The sequence below is a fragment of the Oncorhynchus mykiss genome, chromosome 2 (assembly GCF_057628025.1).
Source record: "Oncorhynchus mykiss isolate SJ-2025 chromosome 2, ASM5762802v1, whole genome shotgun sequence".
Lineage (NCBI taxonomy): Eukaryota > Metazoa > Chordata > Actinopteri > Salmoniformes > Salmonidae > Oncorhynchus > Oncorhynchus mykiss.
In genome coordinates, this window is record NC_143023.1 from 13,953,718 (window position 1) to 13,976,011 (window position 22,294).

The following is a 22,294-nucleotide window of genomic DNA, read 5'->3' on the forward strand; positions in this document are numbered from 1 at the left end:
CAGGTCTCAGTGTGAGAGATCCTCTCTCTCTCTCTCTGTAGGATCCAGGATCAGGGCAGGCAGGGGACCTGGATGTGCAGCCAAGCCCACCAAGGATGCACTGAGCTGGGGAACATCTGCTGAGGCCTCCCCCTAGCACTGCCATGGTAAGAGTCCAAAACACACACACCAGCACATACATCCCCCTCTCAATGATTAATTCTAATGTGACCATAGTGTTATCCTTCTCACTACTGTCTAAGGGGTCATGTATAACCATGTTTGTCATTGCCTGTGTGTGTGTGTGTGTGTGTGTGTATGTGTGTGTGTGTGTGTATGTGTGTGTGTGTGTGTGTGACACTGACTGTGTGCGGTGTGTGTGTGTATTTCATAATTGTTAAGTAGATTAAATGTTGAATTGAATCCCAGCATTAATATTTGATGTGGTAAAGCTGTCCATAGGGGGTTCCCACTTCCCATTGTGTCAGCAGCTCATAGATGGAGACAGGTGTGTGTGTGTGCTTACAGTAATAGCTGAACTATTAATAATGTTTTATAAGCAGATCTTCTCATGTCTATACTCGGGTTTAATAGCAGGAACCGGGTTACTGAGATTTCCCACCCATACCCACTCCCATTTCCCGGGATAAAAAACTGTGAGAAACCGGTAAATTTGAATACATTATTTATATGAACAGCACTATGTGAAATGGAACTGTTAAATTATATGCAGTGTCTAAATCTGGCTTATCTACGGCTTTCTGTGCTCTCCTATCTGCATGATCAATAATTAACGCTCAGGGTGGGGGCAGCGCTGTATGGAGCACAGTTCATAATGAATGCATGTATCATCTCATCAGCTGTAACTTTTTTTCTTGAGAGAAGGAAATTTGCTTCAACATAGCCTATGGTACAGTAATATTAGACCTAATACATCTGAATGATAGATTAATATGAATGTGTTGCTAATTTACACATCTCCATCTGGCTTTCGGGGTCACCTTATTGTATAGATAAACATATTTTTTTTTGTAGCTGCAGAATTTTAAAACAGTTATCACTCGAATATCTTTGCTTTAAATCAGTGCGGAAGTGAGCACTCTTTGTTAAAGTCTTTATCTCTTTCAATCAATTCCATTCAAATTGCATCCAAAATAGATCGTCCTCAAGATTGTTGGACAGTTCACCATTCTCTTAGGCAATTACACAGCTGCTCTCCTCTGGCCTCTCCCCTTCTTAACTTTTGTGGAGTCCCAGGAAAAACTAGAAAAGCTTGTTGGCCATTTTTTCCAGCATTACTTATACTAAGAGACTATTCTAAGAGGGATGCAAGCTTGCTCTTGTTTGCTGAATGTTAAATAGAAGGAAGAGAACGCACGATGGTGATAGGCTAAAGCAGTTATTTATTCAGACCCATTACCATTCAATCCTAGTGAAATGAAAGCCGCATGTACAGTGCATTGCGAAAGTATTCGGCCCCCTTGAACTTTGCGACCTTTTGCCACATTTCAGGCTTCAAACATAAAGATATAAAACTGTATTTTTTTGTGAAGAATCAACAACAAGTGGGACACAATCATGAAGTGGAACGACATTTATTGGATATTTCAAACTTTTTTAACAAATCAAAAACTGAAAAATTGGGCGTGCAAAATTATTCAGCCCCCTTAAGTTAATACTTTGTAGCGCCACCTTTTGCTGTGATTACAGCTGTAAGTCGCTTGGGGTATGTCTCTATCAGTTTTGCACATCGAGAGACTGACATTTTTTCCCATTCCTCCTTGCAAATCAGCTCGAGCTCAGTGAGGTTGGATGGAGAGCATTTGTGAACAGCAGTTTTCAGTTCTTTCCACAGATTCTCAATTGGATTCAGGTCTGGACTTTGACATGGCCATTCTAACCTTTTTGAACCATTCCATTGTAGATTTTGCTTTATGTTTTGGATCATTGTCTTGTTGGAAGACAAATATCCGTCCCAGTCTCATGTCTTTTGCAGACTCCATCAGGTTTTCTTCCAGAATGGTCCTGTATTTGGCTCCATCCATCTTCCCATCAATTTTAACCATCTTCCCTGTCCCTGCTGAAGAAAAGCAGGCCCAAACCATGATGCTTTCACCACCATGTTTGACAGTGGGGATGGTGTGTTCAGGGTGATGAGCTGTGTTGCTTTTACGCCAAACATAACGTTTTGCATTGTTGCCAAAAAGTTCAATTTTGGTTTAATCTGACCAGAGCACCTTCTTCCACATGTTTGGTGTGTCTCCCAGGTGGCTTGTGGCAAACTTTAAACAACACTTTTTATGGATATCTTTAAGAAATGGCTTTCTTCTTGCCACTCTTCCATAAAGGCCAGATTTGTGCAATATACGACTGATTGTTGTCCTATGGACAGAGTCTCCCACCTCAGCTGTAGATCTCTGCAGTTCATCCAGAGTGATCATGGGCCTCTTGGCTGCATCTCTGATCAGTCTTCTCCTTGTATGAGCTAAAAGTTTAGAGGGACGGCCAGGTCTTGGTAGATTTGCAGTGGTCTGATACTCCTTCCATTTCAATATTATCGCTTGCACAGTGCTCCTTGGGATGTTTAAAGCTTGGGAAATCTTTTTGTATCCAAATCCGGCTTTAAACTTCTTCACAACAGTATCTCGGACCTGCCTGGTGTGTTCCTTGTTCTTCATGAGGCTCTCTGCGCTTTTAACGGACCTCTGAGACTATCACAGTGCAGGTGCATTTATATGGAGACTTGATTACACACAGGTGGATTGTATTTATCATCATTAGTCATTTAGGTCAACATTGGATCATTCAGAGATCCTCACTGAACTTCTGGAGAGAGTTTGCTGCACTGAAAGTAAAGGAGCTGAATAATTTTGCACGCCCAATTTTTCAGTTTTTGATTTGTTAAAAAAGTTTGAAATATCCAATAAATGTCGTTCCACTTCATGATTGTGTCCCACTTGTTGTTGATTCTTCACAAAAAAATACAGTTTTATATCTTTATGTTTGAAGCCTGAAATGTGGCAAAAGGTCGCAAAGTTCAAGGGGGGGGCGAATACTTTCGCAATGCACTGTAATCCTTCTCTGGTAGTCTACTATATTATTCAAACATGTCATTACAATAATGAAGATAAGGACAACAAAACGTATTTCATTTAACTGTTGAGAGCGAGGAAGGAATGAAGCAACAATCGAGAAAGGAGGAGGTAGCCTAATACGCACAAAATGTGGGGAAATATTATGAAAAGTTAATGCATCAGCCTACTAATTATAAATATCTAAAATAGGCCCTATTATTACTCAAAATGTAAATACATTCTCTAGCCTATACATTTGTAGGCTGCATGTCCTGCACTAGCATTGCGTGTTCTTCATGGTTTGAAAGAGTTGTGTAATTTCAGTCCATTATACAATACAGTACATAAATACAGTCCACACTCAAAAATATTACTGGAGCTTGTTTCCTTTATTTCCCCAAGAGAGCATACATCTATGGGCTTTTCTGTTTTTCTGTAGAGTGTAATGTGCGGTATAGCCTATCATATGTATTGGATAACGGCATGATCATTTGGGCTTTTTTGGGCTTGGGCTCATAAAAGATCTTTAGTGTAGGACTCATAACATTTCTTTAATGTAAGGCTCATCTTGTTCAGGTAGCATCTAGCTTGAATATTCATGTGGATCCAAGCTAATCCAGATACGGTATATTTAAGATGTCCTGCCCCCGGGCCCTGCTCCTTTTTACCCTGTGTGCTATAAGGAGCACATCGGACTCATTTTAATTGTTTGGCCATGGGGTGGGGGCTTTTTGATGAGTTGGTCCTGGAGGTGTTGGAAACTAATCTGATTGTTGTCAGACACGGCTGTATATAATTTGACCTTTAGAATAGCACATCATTCTGTCCGATGGTTTTATATGCTTTAGAATGACACTTCTGGTTTTGGCGGGAAATACCGGGTTACCCGGGAGAAAGGTGATTTATTCTCAGGATGGAACATTTGTAAAATACTGGGATAATATTCAACCTTAGTCTATCCCAACTCTCTGTATACTCAGAGTCATCCCTGTCACATGCTGTTCTCTTCATTCCATCTCTACATCTTTCTCAATCTATTTTTTCTCTCATTGATTTTTTGTTTGTTTTTCCAGCTGATTATGTCCCTGTGCTCTGATTCGCCGGCGGGCACGGCTCTCTGCACCCTAATTGGACATTTAATTAGATCACAGTTTTAGCCAATTAGACTCTGAGGGGGGAGGAGGAGAGTAGAGGGGCCAGAGGGGAAAGGGAGATCTCTCTCTCTCTTCTATCTCTTTCTTTCTCTCGCTTCTCTCTCTCTCCAGGGGCTGTCTCATTAGTGATATAATGGGTGATTGTCACAGCAACCCTCCCCCTGTGTTACTCCCTGAGTGGTACCACCCACAGACCCAGTGGCAGGGCTTAGACCTCACTATTATTACGCCATGGGGGGGGGGGGGGGGGGGGTCCTGGCCTGATCAAATAGTACCAAGTTTAGAGTTTAATGTCACATACACAAGTACAGTCAAAATGTCTTTCTCGCAAGGAGGTGAACCCCAACAATGCAGTAATCAATAACAATGTAATACAAAACTACCATTTTTCACACACAGTCTGCTAGTTCAGGCTCCACGTCTTGCTCTTGTTAAAAGTAGTGCAATACATGTGGAATAACCAGGGTGTGATATGAGACACAGCCGGGGTGTTATTGCTGTCGATGGCTCTGATTAATCTTCAATACAGCTGACAGACTGCCAGTCAGTGAGACATCGACCTGCTCACAGACATGTAGATTAGTCACACAGACACACAGCCCAACCACATAATCACACATAAACACACACAGAGTGTGAGGTTAGTGTCTTGTGGTGCAGAATGGTATTGACTCAGTGGAATGTTCTGGTATAATATCACTAGCTAATGAGGCAGAGATAAGCCTTTAGAAACACAAACAACAGATCAGATATCACCAGAGGCTCCATAACATGCCAGTCAAAATCACACCTATGTATTTTTTGTACGATTATATATATAATTTTTAACAATAATCCACATACAGCATACAGATGCACACAAACATCAAGGACATCACACCTGCCCAGACACACCTACTCACACCCCCATCTCCAGCACCCACATCGCTCGACTCCACATGGCCTGAAACTGCACCAATCACACCTATTTCTGCAAACTAAGTCTGTGTGATGATGATGATGGTGGAGGTGATGATGGTGGTGGTGTTTGATGAGTTCCTCAGAGGAGAGCAGTGTGTTTTTGAATAGTGTGATGTGAGCCAGTGTAACACCCCCCCCCCCCCCCCCCCCCCCCCACCCCACCCTCCTTTTCTTCCCCCTCCAAACCTACCCCTACCCCTCCAAACCTCTACACCCACCCAAATCTCTACACCCCCTCCTTTTCCTCCCCCTCCAAACCTCTACCCCTACCCCTCCAAACCTCTACACCCACCCAAATCTCTACACCCCCTCCTTTTCCTCCCCCTCCAAACCTCTACCCATCCAAACCTCTACCCCTACCCCTCCAAACCTCTACACCCCCCCCCCCCTCAAACCTCTACACCCCAACCCCCTCCCCTTCTGAGCTTTCAGGCTAGAAACACAAACAACACCGACCCCCCAATGGATACCAGCACTCAGAACACACACGCATACATGTACATTCACTCTCAGGTGTGAGCCCTTAGAGACAACACAGTCAATATCAATGTCCCTAGACGGTCTCACACATACCACTCACCTATCTCCCTCCCACTTCTCCACCTCCTCACCCCTCAGGAGAGATAGAGTGAAACGACCCCCTCACACACACACACACACACACTTTTTTATGCACAGTCTCTCTGCCTCAGGATGTTTAATGTTGAGAATCCCCTTGAGAAGGCTCTCGAATCTGTGTGTGTGCGTGCACGCACCCGCGAGCGTGCGCATCTGTGTAACCCCGTGCTGTGGTGTGTTATCCACAGGCGCAACTCTCTGACCCCAGTAGTGGTCTGATTGACAGCTGTAGTCCCACCTAATTGCATTACCCTCCCTTGTGATTTGCTCCCGGCCCTGGGGGCTCATTTGTCAGGGTGCACCATGGGTACTATGTGTCACTCAGCTCTCTCTCCCTGGTGATTGGCTGTGTTGCGCCCCAAGGCCCGACCCCCAGCCGAGTGAGAGCAGCTTATTGGTCTTTGGGGAACCAGGAAGTGCCCCAGAGACTGTGCGAGGAGACAGGGAGTCCCTATTGGCTGATATTATCGCTCCTCCCGCCTCTTTACCTGTCTATCAAAACTACATTGAAGTCCCTCAGGTCTGCCCTGCTATCAGATCACACACACACACACACACACACACACACACACACACACACACACACACACACACACACACACACACACACACACACAGGTGGGTGGGTGGGTCGGTTTTTAATATGGAGCGATTGAAACTGTATTTGAATTCAATATTTTCGCATTTGTATAATGACATTGAATAAATATTTTTGAATTTATAATGCTCAAATTGAATCATTGAATTAATAAATTGAACTTCATGATTTGAAACTGAATTGAATGAATATTGCATTCAGGTTAAAACCTACATTTCAATTTCAGGAATGGGTGTAGGGTGGTTTTATTACAGTTTGATCCTCAGAATGTGTATGTATGTATGTGTGTCGCCAAAGTGTGTGTGTGTCACCAAAAAGGAAAAACATCAAGAAAGGCTTCAGGCTCCGCCCCCCATTGCTTACCCAGCATGCCTCAGCTCTGTCCTCCATCAAACCAGACGCCTACACACGCATGTACACGCACACTCACACACACACACACACATATATATACTTTGATTCCGTGTCTCTGTTTGTATGTCTCAGCGGTTGCTATTCACTCTGTCCCAGCAGAGACCTGGTGTGTGTTCCCTGTCTCTCCTGAATATGTGTGTGTTTTCTGTATGTGTGTTTTTGGAGGAGTGTGTGTACTCTGTCTAATGCTCCCGCAGTGTCTCTGAAAGGTTGTGCGGGGGTTTCTGTTGCATTGAAATCCTCCAATATAATACTGAATAAAGACTGGGCCTAAATAATGACGGTGTGAGTGAACCTGGTCGATGCATTCCACCGTGTGTTGTCTGCATGCTAATCTACAGGTTGACTCTTCAGTACCACTGATGAATGGCTGAATTAATAACTTCCTCAATTCTGTACAGAACACCATGTTTTTCCTGTCATGCTTTGTTGGAATCCAACTTTTTCAGAAGTGTGTGTGTGTGTGTGTGTGTGTGTGTGTGTGGGCAGGGGGGTGGAGGGGGGTAGTTAGCAGCAGTCACAGAAGGATATTACTCCTGTTAATAGAATGTTTTGTTTGAAGGTGCTGCCAGATGGCATCTGTACGACCACAGCATGTGTTACATATTAGCATTCATTAAGTATCTGTGTTGTGTTCGTATGCATTGTGTCAGTCTACTTTGTGTGTGTGTGTGTGTGTGTGTGTGTGTTTGATCCTTGGAAATTAGGAAATTATGGGAGTTTGTGGTGGATCCCAGTGAAGCCCCCATAAAAACTTTCTGTCACGGAAAATCACTTCCCACGATATGGCACACACACACACACACACACACACACACACACACACACACACACACACACACACACACACACACACACACACACACACACACACACACACACAGTACCTGCAGATACACTTCATATCTCACACACACCCTCCACAGTAAGTAACCTCTATTACCCCCTGTGTCGGAGCAAGGCTACTTGGCAAAGCGTGAGAAAGCACTGTACATGATGGGTAATTGCCGTGCAGCACGCAGTGTCTGCATTTTACGATGAGGGTGCAATGACGGGGTGAAGGGGGCATAGTACCCCCCCAACCTCTTCCTCTCACTAGCTTCCCAGGACCAGGGTTGGCAGGATGGAGCAAAAAGGTGTCCGGACAACTTCCTCAATGTTCAGTTTGTAATGCAACAGATCTTTGACTGCATAGCTGCACTGTTATGATCCCTGCCTTGAATGGGCCTTCTCATGGTTAATGAATTGAGTTGGTTAGGGGAAGTAATAGATTTTGTACTTTGGGCCCCCTGGGCTAACCATCGCACACACACACACACACACACACACATATACACATACACACACACACACACACACACACACACACAGGCGTTCTGCAGTATTGATGAGTTATGAAAAGACATGAGCAGAGAACCCCCCACTCCCTGTCGGGGATCCCCCCAGCTGCTTCCTGTCTGGTTAAGTGAGGGCAGGAAGAGATTTAACTCCCACTGCAGGGGCTCACACACACACACACACACACACACTATCAGCCTGTATTAACACATGCACAGCAAGTGTGTTTACCTGTATGGCCAGGTGTGTGTCTGGCTCTGACTGGACTATATGTGTTGTAGGCATCTGACCCTTCACCCCCAAACCCCGCCCCTCTGGGCTCCCAGGTCCACGCAGCCGCCGTCAATGGAGACCGGAGCGTCCTCCTCAGAATCATCACAGGTATTATTATACGCAAAAAAATATTTAGTCAGTCACCAATTGTGCAAGTTCTCCCACTTAAAAAGATGAGAGAGGCCTGTAATTTTCATCATAGATACACTTCAACTATGACAGATAAAATGAGAGAAAGAAATCCAGAAAATCACATTGTAGGATTTTTTATGAATTTATTTGCAAATTATGGTGGAAAATAAGTATTTGGTCACCTACAAACAAGCAAGATTTCTGGCTCTCACAGACCTTCTTTAAGAGGCTCCTCTGTCCTCTACTCGTTACCTGTATTAATGGCACCTGTTTGAACTTGTTATCAGTATAAAAGACACCTGTCCACAACCTCAAACAGTCACACTCCAAACTCCACTATGGCCAAGACCAAAGAGCTGTCAAAGGACACCAGAAACAAAAATTGTAGACCAGGCTGGGAAGACTGAATCTGCAATAGGTAAGCAGCTTGGTTTGAAAAAATCAACTGTGGGACCAATTATTAGGAAATGGAAGACATACAAGACCACTGATAATCTCCCTCGATCTGGGGCTCCACGCAAGATCTCACCCCGTGGGGTCAAAATGATCACAAGAACGGTGAGCAAAAATCCCAGAACCACACGGGGGGACCTAGTGAATGACCTGCAGAGAGCTGGGACCAAAGTAACAAAGCCTACCATCAGTAACACACTACGCCGCCAGGGACTCAAATCCTGCAGTACCAGAAGTGAAGTACCAGAAGCTTAAGCCAGTACATGTCCAGGCCCGTCTGAAGTTTGCTAGAGAGCATTTAGATGATCCAGAAGAAGATTGGGAGAATGTCATATGGTCAGATGAAACCAAAATATAACTTTTTGGTAAAAACTAAACTCGTCGTGTTTGGAGGACAAAGAATGCTGAGTTGCATCCAAAGAACACCATACCTACTGTGAAGCATGGGGGTGGAAACATCATGCTTTGGGGCTGTTTTTCTGCAATGGGACCAGGACGACTGATCCGTGTAAAGGAAGGAATGAATGGGGCCATGTATTGTGAGATTTTGAGTGAAAACCTCCTTCCATCAGCAAGGGCATTGAAGATGAAACGTGGCTGGGTCTTTCAGCATGACAATGATCCCAAACACACCACCCGGGCAACGAAGGAGTGGCTTTGTAAGAAGCATTTCAAGGTCCTGGAGTGGCCTAGCCAGTCTCCAGATCTCAACCCCATAGAAAATCTTTGGAGGGAGTTGAAAGTCTGTGTTGCCCAGCAACAGCCCCAAAACATCACTGCGCTAGAGGAGATCTGCATTGAGGTATGGGCCAAAATTCCAGCAACAGTGTGTGAAAACCTTGTGAAGACTTACAGAAAACGTTTGACCTTTGTAATTGCCAACAAAGGGTATATAACAAAGTATTGAGATAAACTTTTGTTATTGACCAAATACTGATTTTCCACATAATTTGTAGATAAATTAATTAAAAATCCTAAAATGTGATTTTCTGGAATTTTTTTCCTCATTTTGTCTGTTTTAGTTTAAGTGTACCTATGATGAAAATTAGAGGCCTCTCTCATCTTTTTAAGTGGGAGAACTTGCACAATTGGTGGCTGACTAAATACTTTTTTGCCCCACTGTACACACACACTTTCCCCTGTCCCCTGACCTTTAACCCCTGACCCACTGTGTGTAGTGGATCCCTCCCTGCGTGACCGTGAGGACCAGTTTGGGCGTACCCCACTGATGTACTGTGTCCTGGCTGACCGTCTGGACTGTGCTGAGACACTGCTGAAGACGGGAGCCTCTGTTAACAAGACTGACCATAGCCAACGTACTGCCCTGCACCTGGCAGCACAGAAGGTACACTACAACACTGAGTCAACCTGGAACCACTAAAGGAAACACTAGAACAGTAGTGGAACCATCAGAACACTGAGTTAACCTGTAGAACACTAAAGGAAACACTAGAACAGTAGTGGAACCATCAGAACACTGAGTTAACCTGTAGAACACTAAAGGAAACACTAGAACAGTAGTGGAACCATCAAAACACTGAGTCAACCTGGAACCACTAAAGGAAACACTAGAACAGTATTGGAACCATCAGAACACTGAGTTAACCTGGAACCACTAAAGGAACCACTAGAACAGTAGTGGAACCATCAGAACACTGAGTTAACCTGTAGAACACTAAGGGAAACACTAGAACAGTAGTGGAACCATCAGAACATTGAGTTAACCTGTAGAACACTAAAGGAAACACTAGAACAGTAGTGGAACCATCAGATCACTGAGTTAACCTGTAGAACACTAAAGGAAACACTAGAACAGTAGTGGAACCATCAGAACATTGAGTTAACCTGTAGAACACTAAAGGAAACACTAGAACAGTAGTGGAACCATCAGAACATTGAGTTAACCTGTAGAACACTAAAGGAAACACTAGAACAGTAGTGGAACCATCAGATCAATGAGTTAACCTGTAGAACACTAAAGGAAACACTAGAACAGTAGTGGAACCATCAGAACACTGAGTTAACCTGTAGAACACTAATTGATCCTTTAGAATCCTGATTCCAGGGTATTCTAGAGCCTCTCTACACTGACTATACAAAACATTAAGAACACCTGCTCTTTCCATGACATAGACTGACCAGGTGAATCCAGGTGAAAGCTATGATCCCTTATTGATGTCACTTGTTAAATCCACTTCTGTCCGTGTAGATGAAGAGGAGGAGACAGGTTAAAGAAGGATTTTTAAGCCTTGAGACAATTGAGACATAGATTGGGGCAACTCAATTTTAGGAAGGTGTTCATAATGTTTGGTATACTCAGTGTATATCATATACTGGTAGCTTAGGTGAGAAGGTAGTGCCCCCCAGTGGTGACAGACAGACACCCTCAGGGCGGCTGTTAAGAACTAGACAAGGGGATCGGCAACTTTGATGAAGGTGGGAGCCACAAAAAATCTGAGCGAAATGTTGTACTCTGTGAGCTAAACATTATAAACACCCTCGTCTTGACAGTGAACACTTCAGAGTTAAATTCCTGCAATTCTACACATTTTGCCATGGGGCATAGAGTAAATTAAGTTTTAAAGCAAGTTTGCTGCAATACTGCACATTTTGCTGTGGCTCGGAGAAAAGATGTTGCAGTTCTACAACTCATTTCATGCAATTCTACACATTTTTCCCTGGGGCAGAGAGAAACATGTTCTGTTTTAAAGCTCATTTCCCCCGGTCAGTAATTCCACCATGATATCAGGTTTAGATAGCTGGCCACAAGACTAACTTACCATATAAAATGTTTTAGCTGACTTGGCTAATTGAGTGACTATCAGTGACTGATATAACAAGAGAATAACTGCTGATGCACAACCAAGTTTCAAAATGTCACCTTGAGTATTCTACTATTCTAACTCTCAACAGTAAGTTGAGACCCCGACTGAGTTCCTAAAAAAATATATCTAAATCTAGAAAATGAAATAAAAGACTGGGCTGTGTGAGCAGTAATATCTCTATAGAAAGTGTTTATTAACCTTGTGGGGGGTTGCTGTCAGGGCAGGTGAGGAGGGGTGGAGGAGGGTGCTCACACACACTCTAACACACACACACTCTAATTCTAATGTGTGTGGGGTGATGGGAGGCCCTCTCTCTCTCTGACACCTGATCAATATCTAGCTGAGACAGGGAGAGACTTCTGGGATTACTGATCTAATTGGACTGAGAATAGGAGGATAGACCATATGTACACACACGCGCACACACACTCACACACACTCATATACACACACACACACACACACATACAGGCCTATATGGACACACATTTGCACGTGCACACACATATATACATACACACACACACACACACACACACACTTTTTCAAAGCTCACACATACTCTCACATGCATGCTCAGTCAGCAGATAGATCTGTCAAACGATGAGGCTGGAAGGAATAGATAGGAGACAGTCTGAGAACCAACAGGAAAGAACAGAGAGGAGAGAGTCTGAGAACCAACAGGAAAGAACAGAGAGGAGAGAGTCTGAGAACCAATAGGAAAGAACAGAGAGGAGAGAGTCTGAGAACCAATAGGAAGGAATAGATAGGAGAGAGTCTGAGAACCAATAGGAAAGAACAGAGAGGAGAGAGTCTGAGAACCAACAGGAAGGAATAGATAGGAGAGAGTCTGAGAACCAACAGGAAGGAATAGATAGGAGAGAGTCTGAGAACCAATAGGAAAGAACAGAGAGGAGAGAGTCTGAGAACCAATAGGAAAGATAAGAGAACAGAGAAGAGAGAGGAGAGAGTGAGAACCAATAGGAAAGAAGAGAGAAGAGAGAGGAGAGAGTCTGAGAACCAATAGGAAAGAACAGAGAAGAGAGAAGAGAGAGGAGAGAGTCTGAGAACCAATAGGAAAGAACAGAGAAGAGAGAAGAGAGAGGAGAGAGTCTGAGAACCAATAGGAAAGGACAGATGGATGATGATGGATTTGGATAAGACACCATAGAGAGAGTGTGTGTGTGTGTGCTCCAGGGGAACGTGCGGTTTCTGAAGCTGCTCCTGTCGCGTCGTGCTGATTTGCTGCAGAAGGATCTAGAGGAGGTAACACCCCTCCACCTGGCGACCCGTCACCCCTCCCCCAAACCCCTGGCCTTGCTGCTCAAACACATAGGACCTGGAGAGGTGGATACACAGGACAAGAACAAGGTACCACACACACTGTTTACAAAGTTGGGTAATAGTTCTATCAAACATACTTGTTATGGAACTGTCCCGGCTCTTTGATTTGATTGACTGAATTAGAGTTCACGTGGAGTTCTGCGCAATCCAGAGACACACACACATGACAATTGGCTGCTTTGTCCTGACTCTTCAAGGCAGACAGTTGTGCCAAATACATTCTACACGCACGCACACACACACAGACCCCCTCTGTCTGTAGCGATGATGTCTATCTGTCTGTTAGTTCTGTAATAATCCAATATGCATCATCAGCATGTCAGATGACACTGGTTTCAGTATGTCCCAGAATAGATCTCTAACAACAATAGAGGAGGTGATATCTCTGTTATAGCATACTGTCTCTGTTACTGTCACTTTTATTATCACTGTCACTGTTACTGTCACTGTTACTGTCACTTTTATTATCACTGTCACTGTTACTGTCACTTTTACTGTCACTTTTATTATCACTGTCACTGTTACTGTCACTTTTACTGTCACTTTTATTATCACTGTTACTGTCACTGTTACTGTCACTTTTATTATCATTGTCACTGTTACTATCACTTGTATTATCACTGTCACTGTTATTGTCACTGTTGCTGTCATTACCACTGTTACTGTCACTATTACAGTCATTGTTGCTGTTACTGTCACTGTTACAGTCATTGTTACTGTCACTGTTGCTATCACTGTCACTGTTACAGTCATTACCACTGTTACTGTCACTATTACAGTCATTGTTACTGTTACTGTCACAGTCATTGTTACTGTCACTGTTACAGTCATTGTTACTGTTACTGTTACAGTAATTGTTACTGTCACTGTTACAGTCATTGTCACTGTTACAGTCATTGTTACAATCATTGTTACAGTCATTGGTACTGTTACTGTCACTGTTACTGTCCCTTTTATTATCACTGTCACTGTTATTGTCACTGTTGCTGTCACTGTCACTGTTACAGTCATTACCACTGTTACTGTCACTATTACAGTCATTGTTACTGTTACTGTCACAGTCATTGTTACTGTTACTGTCACTGTTACAGTCATTGTTACTGTTACTGTCACTGTTACAGTTATTGTTACTGTTACTGTCACAGTCATTGTTACTGTTACTGTCACTGTTACAGTCATTGTCACTGTTACAGTCATTGTTACTGTTACTGTTACTGTCACTGTCACTGTTACAGTCATTGTTACTGTTACTGTCACTATTACAGTCATTGTTACTGTCACAGTCATTGTTACTGTTACTGTCACTGTTACAGTCATTGTCACTGTTACAGTCATTGTTACTGTTACTGTCAATGTCACTGTCACTGTTACAGTCATTGTTACTGTCATTGTTACTGTCACTGTTACTGTCACTTTTAATATCACTATCACTGTTACTGTCACTGTGACTGTCACTGTTACTGTCACTTTTATTATCACTGTCACTGTTATTGTCACTGTTGCTATCACTGTCACTGTTACAGTCATTACCACTGTTACTGTCACTATTACAGTCATTGTTACTGTTACTGTCACAGTCATTGTTACTGTTACTGTCACTGTTACAGTCATTGTTACTGTCACTGTCACTGTTACAGTCATTGTTACAATCATTATTACTGTTACTGTCATTATTACTGTCACTGTTACTGTCATTGTTACTGTCACTGTTACAGTCATTATTACTGTCACTGTTATTGTCACTGTCATGTCACTGTCACTATTACAGTCATTGTTACTGTCACTGTTACAGTCATTATTACTGTCACTGTTATTGTCACTGTTACTGTCATGTTAAATCATCAGGCTTTGTGTGTTTCTGTAGAATATGTTCTAGGGCTCTTTGATTTAGATCACTGTTATTTCTAGGGCAAATAGCCTGGAGGTTAGAGCCTGGAGGTTAGAGGGTTGGGCCAGTATTGGGCCCAAAATTATTATTACAATAGTGTCTGTCACCCCTCCCCCCTCTCCCCCTGCAGCAGACTGCGCTCCACTGGTCAGCGTTCTATAACAGGCCAGAGCACGTCAGACTGCTCATCAAACACGACTCCAACATTGGCATCCCAGACAGTGAGGGCAAGATCCCCCTACACTGGGCTGCACACAGCCAGGAGCACACCGCTATACACACCGTCCGCTGCATACTGGTACAGACACACACACACACACACACACACACGCACACACACACACACACACACACACACACACACACACACACACACACACACACACACACACACACACACACACACACACACACACACACACACACACACACACACACACACACCACACACACACCACACACAGTATCCAGTGAGAATGTCATCCTTACACACACCATCCTCTGCTTACTGATGTAAATGAGGTGTGTGTGTGTGTGTGCGCGTAGGAGGCGGCTCCTACCGAGTCTCTGTTGAACTGGCAGGACTATGAGGGGCGCACGCCTTTGCACTTTGCTGTTGCCGACGGCAACGAGGCAGTGGTGGAGGTGCTGACATCGTATGAAGGCTGCAGCGTCACGGCGTACGACAACCTGTTCAGAACCCCGCTGCACTGGGCTGCACTGCTGGGTAAGAGACTGTGTTTACAATGTGGATCCTGTCATCAGAATGTGGTTCCATCACTGGTCCAGATACTGTACCGGAGGGGGGGCAACCCGAGCTGAACCTGGATATGTTGATGTGTGTTTCAGGACATGCCAAGATAGTGCACTTGTTGTTGGAGAGGAACACGTCAGGCACCATTCCCTCAGACAGCCATGGGGCCACACCTCTACACTATGGAGCTCAGAGCAACTACGCTGTACGTAGACACACACACACACACATGCACACACGCGCACATTTCACCTTATATCAGTGACTCATGTGTGTGTGTGTGTGTGTGTGCGTGCGTAGGAGACGGTGGGTGTGTTTCTGTCCCACCCCTCTGTGAAAGACGAGCCAGATCTGGAGGGCCGCACAGCGTTCATGTGGGCTGCTGGGAAAGGAAGCGATGATGTCATACGCACCATGCTGACACTCACGCCTCACATCGACATCAACATGGCCGACAAGTACGGAGGCACTGGTGAGGAACTCTGGGATGTGTTTATTAAATCCCACGGGATTGTTTCAGTCAGCAGTAGACCAAGAGCTGCTGTGACTGGTCAGGCTGGTAGAGGACACCTCCCCCTTCATCCCCGGCTCCCTCCCCCTTCATCCCCTACCCCCCTCACCGCCTTCACCACAGTTTCCCAGATCTTAATGTCCTGGCACTGTCACCATCAGAGCTACTCAGAGAGATAAACAGACAGAGATGACACACACACACTTACACACTGATGCTAGCCTCTGTCATCCTGACGCAGGTGGCAGGACAGCGGCTGTCTGATGTCACAGGGGATTCCCCAGAGTGGCATAGATGTCAGGGGATTCCCCGAAAGCAGTGGAGCGGAGAGACGAGTGGGGAGAGAGACATGTCAACACATAACTGACACTGTTAAGAAAATGACCAAAACCAGTGAGCATGTACACATACTCTCTCTGATACACATACTCTCTCTGATACACATACTCTCTCTGATACACATACTCTCTCTGATACACATACTCTCTGATACACATACTCTCTCTGATACACATACTCTCTCTGATACACATACTCTCTCTGATACACATACTCTCTCTGATACACATACTCTCTCTGATACACACTCTCTCTGATACACATACTCTCTGATACACATACTCTCTCTGATACACATACTCTCTGATACACATACTCTCTCTTATACACATACTCTCTCTGATACACATACTCTCTCTGATACACATACTCTCTCTGATACACACTCTCTCTGATACACATACTCTCTGATACACATACTCTCTGATACACATACTCTCTTATACACATACTCTCTCTGATACACACTCTCTCTGATACACACTCTCTCTGATACACATACTCTCTGATACACATACTCTCTTATACACATACTCTCTGATACACATACTCTCTGATACACATACTCTCTGATACACATACTCTCTTATACACATACTCTCTCTGATACACACTCTCTCTGATACACACTCTCTCTGATACACATACTCTCTGATACACATACTCTCTTATACACATACTCTCTGATACACATACTCTCTCTGATACACATACTCTCTCTGATACACATACTCTCTCTGATACACATACTCTCTCTGATACACACTCTCTCTGATACACATACTCTCTGATACACATACTCTCTCTGATACACATACTCTCTCTGATACACATACTCTCTCTGATACACATACTCTCTCTGATACACATACTCTCTCTGATACACACTCTCTCTGATACACATACTCTCTGATACACATACTCTCTCTGATACACATACTCTCTCTGATACACATACACTCTGTTACACATACTCTCTCTGATACACATACTCTCTCTGACACACATACTCTCTCTTATACACATACTCTCTCTGACACACATACTCTCTCTGACACACATACTCTCTCTGACACACATACTCTCTCTGATACACATACTCTCTCTGATACACATACTCTCTCTGATACACATACTCTCTCTGATACACATACTCTCTCTGATACACATACTCTCTCTGATACACATACTCTCTCTGATACACATACTCTCTCTTATACACATACTCTCTCTGACACACATACTCTCTCTGATACACATACTCTCTCTGATACACATACTCTCTCTGATACACATACTCTCTCTGATACACATACTCTCTCTTATACACATACTCTCTCTGACACACATACTCTCTCTGACACACATACTCTCTCTGACACACATACTCTCTCTGATACACATACTCTCTCTGATACACATACTCTCTCTGATACACATACTCTCTCTGATACACATACTCTCTCTTATACACATACTCTCTCTGACACACATACTCTCTCTGATACACATACACTCTCTGACACACATACTCTCTCTGACACACATACTCTCTCTGACACACATACTCTCTCTGATACACATACTCTCTCTGACACACACACACGCACGCACACGCGCACACACACACACACGCACCTATACACACACACATACACACACACACACACACACACACACACATACACACACACATAAATACATAGAAACATAAACACCCACACACACGCGCGCACACACACACACACACACACACACACACAAGCTGTAGACATGCTATCCTTTGTCCCCTGCTCTGCCCCGTGGGCTGATTGGAGCACTAATCACCATGGTGATGCCCCCGCTTCCTGCCCAGCAGGGACAATTTATGTGAGCATATGCTAATGAGTTGGTAAAATATGCAAATGATTCTGGTGTACTATGCTAATGAGGTTGAGTGTGATGGGGAGCAGAGTGGGTTGATCAGAGTCACTGGAGTAGATAGAGGGGCCAGTGGTGTAAATATTGACTGACATTAAATAACATCACAACACAGTACAGTGTCAAAGTGCAACAAATGACTTTTCATTTGACGAACTGGTTCTGAAAACTCGAGTACGTGAGGCTGCTGAAGTGTGTGGAGACTGAAAATCTCAACTTAATGTGTGTGTGTGTGTGTTGCAGCGCTGCATGCGGCCTCTCTGTCAGGTCATGTGAGTACAGTGAGGTTGCTGTTGGAGAGAGGAGCCATAGTGGACAGTCTAGACGTAATGAAACACACGCCTCTGTTCAGAGCCTGTGAGATGGGACACCGCCACATCATCCTCACACTTATCAAAGGTACACAGCAAAGATGTGGATAAATGAAGATTTTGCTTTACTCCGGTCGTTGACCATTGGAAAAAAGGAGTGAGTGAGATGCCTCACTTCCTCTTCCATCTCTGGTACGCAGTAAACCAGTGTGTGTGGTGGTGATTATTGTAGACTTGGTATCCTAGTCCTTCAATACATTGTGGTCTGATAGCAGTAAAGAGTTTGTGGTCATACACGCATCCTTAAAAATGTAGGCGCTCACATCCCTAAATATACACATTCCCCCTCACATCCCCAAATATACAAATGTCCTCTCACATCCCCAAATATACACATTCCCTCTCACATCCCCAAATATACACATTCCCCCTCACATCCCCAAATATACACATTCCCCTCACATCCCCAAATATACACATTCCCCCTCACATCCCCAAATATACACATTCCCCCTCACATCCCCAAATATACACATTCCCCCTCACATCCCCAAATATACACATTTCCCCTCACTTCCCCAAATATACACATTCCCCCTCACTTCCCCAAATATACACATTCCCCCTCACATCCCCAAATATACACATTCCCCCTCACATCCCCAAATATACACATTCCCCCTCACATCCCCCAAATATACACATTCCCCCTCACATCCCCCAAATATACACATTCCCCCTCACATCCCCAAATATACACATTCCCCCTCACATCCCCAAATATACACATTCCCCATCACATCCCCAAATATACTGTTAAAGGAATTAAATTGCTCTATGTTTTAATACCCAATTAAAATTAAACACTCTGTCAATTCATAAGGATTTGGAAGATCCTTATTCTATAATAATAGACAGAGCCCAGTCTTAAAGTCATACAGCGGAGTCTATTCTCGAGAGTACTGCTCCTTACACATTTTACCACAGGTTATAAACTGAAAATGACATTAGCGTTTTCTAAATGTTCTGTCTCTTCTTGACACTGGTAGAAAGGCTCTATAGTTCTCAAGCCTTCCCTCTTCGCCTAGAGCCAAGGTCAGCCAGTGTAGATAAGCATTCTAGTCAGTCTGGAGATATAGTTAATTCATTTGTACCAAGGAACAGACAGTCATTTTTCTAAACTCTTGACCACATTCACACACATTATATTCAGTACTGGGATCAAGAAAGAAAAATCATACACATACAGAATAGTGTTCTGATTAGTACATATACAGTAACATAATAATATTCGGATTAGTACATATACAGTAACATAATAGTATTCTGATTAGTCCATATACAGTAACATAATAATATTCGGATTAGTACATATACAGTAACATAATAGTATTCTAATTAGTCAGTCCTGATTGAAATGTATACATAATTAGTCATTATAGATAAAAATTCCCTTAACATATACACATTCCCCCTCACATCCCCAAATAGACCAATTTCCCCTCACATGAACATTATGCGCATGAAGCATGGTGTGTGTCTTTTCACTTTTGTGTATAGTCAATCAAAATTGAGCACAGAGGTATATAACGATTATACACATACAAATTGGGCCAAGTTAAAACCTAGGCAACAGTAATCTTTTTTTGATGTCTATAATCCTTTATGACCGTATGTACCTCTGTGATTATTTATGATTAACTATGTGCAGAGTGAATAGAATTTGTTCCACACCTACCATGCATGTGCATGTGAGGCGAAATGTGTATATTTGGGGATGTGAACACTCAGTTTGTTTGACCTGACGAAGATCCGGTTCGGATCGAAACGTTGTCAATAAAGCTGTGAATTGGGAGGTTGATTCAATAATATCTGCAATTTAGCAGACGCTTTTATCCAAAGCAACTTATAGCCATTTTGTATGTGGTGCTATGCTCTATCTACTGAGTCTTACAGGACTACACTAGTGTACCATGCTCTACCTACTGAGTCATACAGGACTACACTAGTGTACCATGCTCTATCTACTGAGTCATACAGGACTACACTAGTGTACCATGCTCTACCTACTGAGTCATACAGGACTACACTAGTGTACCATGCTCTATCTACTGAGTCATACAGGACTACACTAGTGTACCATGCTCTATCGACTGAGTCATACAGGACTACACTAGTGTACCATGCTCTACCTACTGAGTCATACAGGACTACACTAGTGTACCATGCTCTATCTACTGAGTCATACAGGACTACACTAGTGTACCATGCTCTACCTACTGAGTCATACAGGACTACACTAGTGTACCATGCTCTATCTACTGAGTCATACAGGACTACACTAGTGTACCATGCTCTATCTACTGAGTCATACAGGACTACACTAGTGTACCATGCTCTATCTACTGAGTCATACAGGACTACACTAGTGTACCATGCTCTACCTACTGAGTCATACAGGACTACACTAGTGTACCATGCTCTTGTAATGCAGGATTTGGGTGGGCTTACTATGGTGAAGAATGCCTCATGGATTTTCATTGTGTAGGCTCTGCTCGTGTCCACCTGGTGGATCTAGATGGACACACTGCTCTGCACTGGGCGGCTCTGGGGGGGAACGCTGAAGTCTGCCAGGTCTGTCTTTTCACCTTTATACACTTTTATTATCCCTGAACACTTCTTCATTTGTCCTCATTTCCTTTCCTTATAGACTGTGTTAAGGATGTGTTGTTCAGGTCATTGAGCCGGTTGGCTGGTACTGTAACCTCAGTGTGATGGTCATGGTAGTTGCTGATGGAGAATGGGATCAGTCCTAACGTCCAGGACCAGGCAGGCAGGACTCCTCTCCAGTGTGCTGCTTATGGAGGGTACATCACCTGTATGGCTGTACTACTCATGGAGAACAACGCCGACCCTAATATACAGGACAAAGAGGTACACACACACACACACACACACACACACACACACACACACACACACACACACACAGGAACTCATAGACCTCAGCAGGTACACACACACACACACACACACGAAGTGCTCTCCACTGGTCCTGTCCTACTGTGTGTGTCTGCAGGGCAGGACAGCTCTCCACTAGTCCTGTCCTACCGTGTGTGTCTGCAGGGCAGGACAGCTCTCCACTGGTCCTGTCCTACCGTGTGTGTCTGCAGGGCAGGACAGCTCTCCACTGGTCCTGTCCTACTGTGTGTGTATGCAGGGCAGGACAGCTCTCCACTGGTCATGTCCTACCGTGTGTGTCTGCAGGGCAGGACAGCTCTCCACTGGTCTTGTAACAATGGCTATCTGGATGCTGTGAAGCTGCTGCTGAACTCTAATGCCTTCCCCAACCACATGGAACACAACGAGGAGAGGTGAGGAGGAGGTGGATGTTGAGGAAGTGCCTTGT

General features: G+C 43.9%; 1 protein-coding gene across 12 annotated transcripts in view; it reads left to right on the plus strand.

Annotated features, from left to right (window-relative positions):
• The window catches only part of LOC110535632 (inversin), a 44,044-nt gene that overhangs the window by 2,088 nt on the left and 19,662 nt on the right, over positions 1–22,294 (plus strand). For 6 of the 12 annotated variants that reach the window (XM_090189434.1, XM_036961885.2, XM_090189417.1 and 3 more), the window contains exons 2-13: positions 42–146; positions 8,417–8,516; positions 10,172–10,338; positions 13,016–13,189; positions 15,181–15,348; positions 15,597–15,777; positions 15,900–16,009; positions 16,105–16,276; positions 18,818–18,973; positions 21,434–21,519; positions 21,673–21,819; positions 22,153–22,259. In XM_090189434.1, the coding sequence (XP_090045560.1) occupies positions 144–146; positions 8,417–8,516; positions 10,172–10,338; positions 13,016–13,189; positions 15,181–15,348; positions 15,597–15,777; positions 15,900–16,009; positions 16,105–16,276; positions 18,818–18,973; positions 21,434–21,519; positions 21,673–21,819; positions 22,153–22,259 (1,571 nt within the window). In that variant the 5' untranslated portion in view covers positions 42–143. The remainder of the gene's footprint in view (positions 1–41; positions 147–8,416; positions 8,517–10,171; positions 10,339–13,015; positions 13,190–15,180; positions 15,349–15,596; positions 15,778–15,899; positions 16,010–16,104; positions 16,277–18,817; positions 18,974–21,433; positions 21,520–21,672; positions 21,820–22,152; positions 22,260–22,294) is intronic. The other 6 variants (XM_090189413.1, XM_090189437.1, XM_090189399.1 and 3 more) reach the window with 2 other exon arrangements.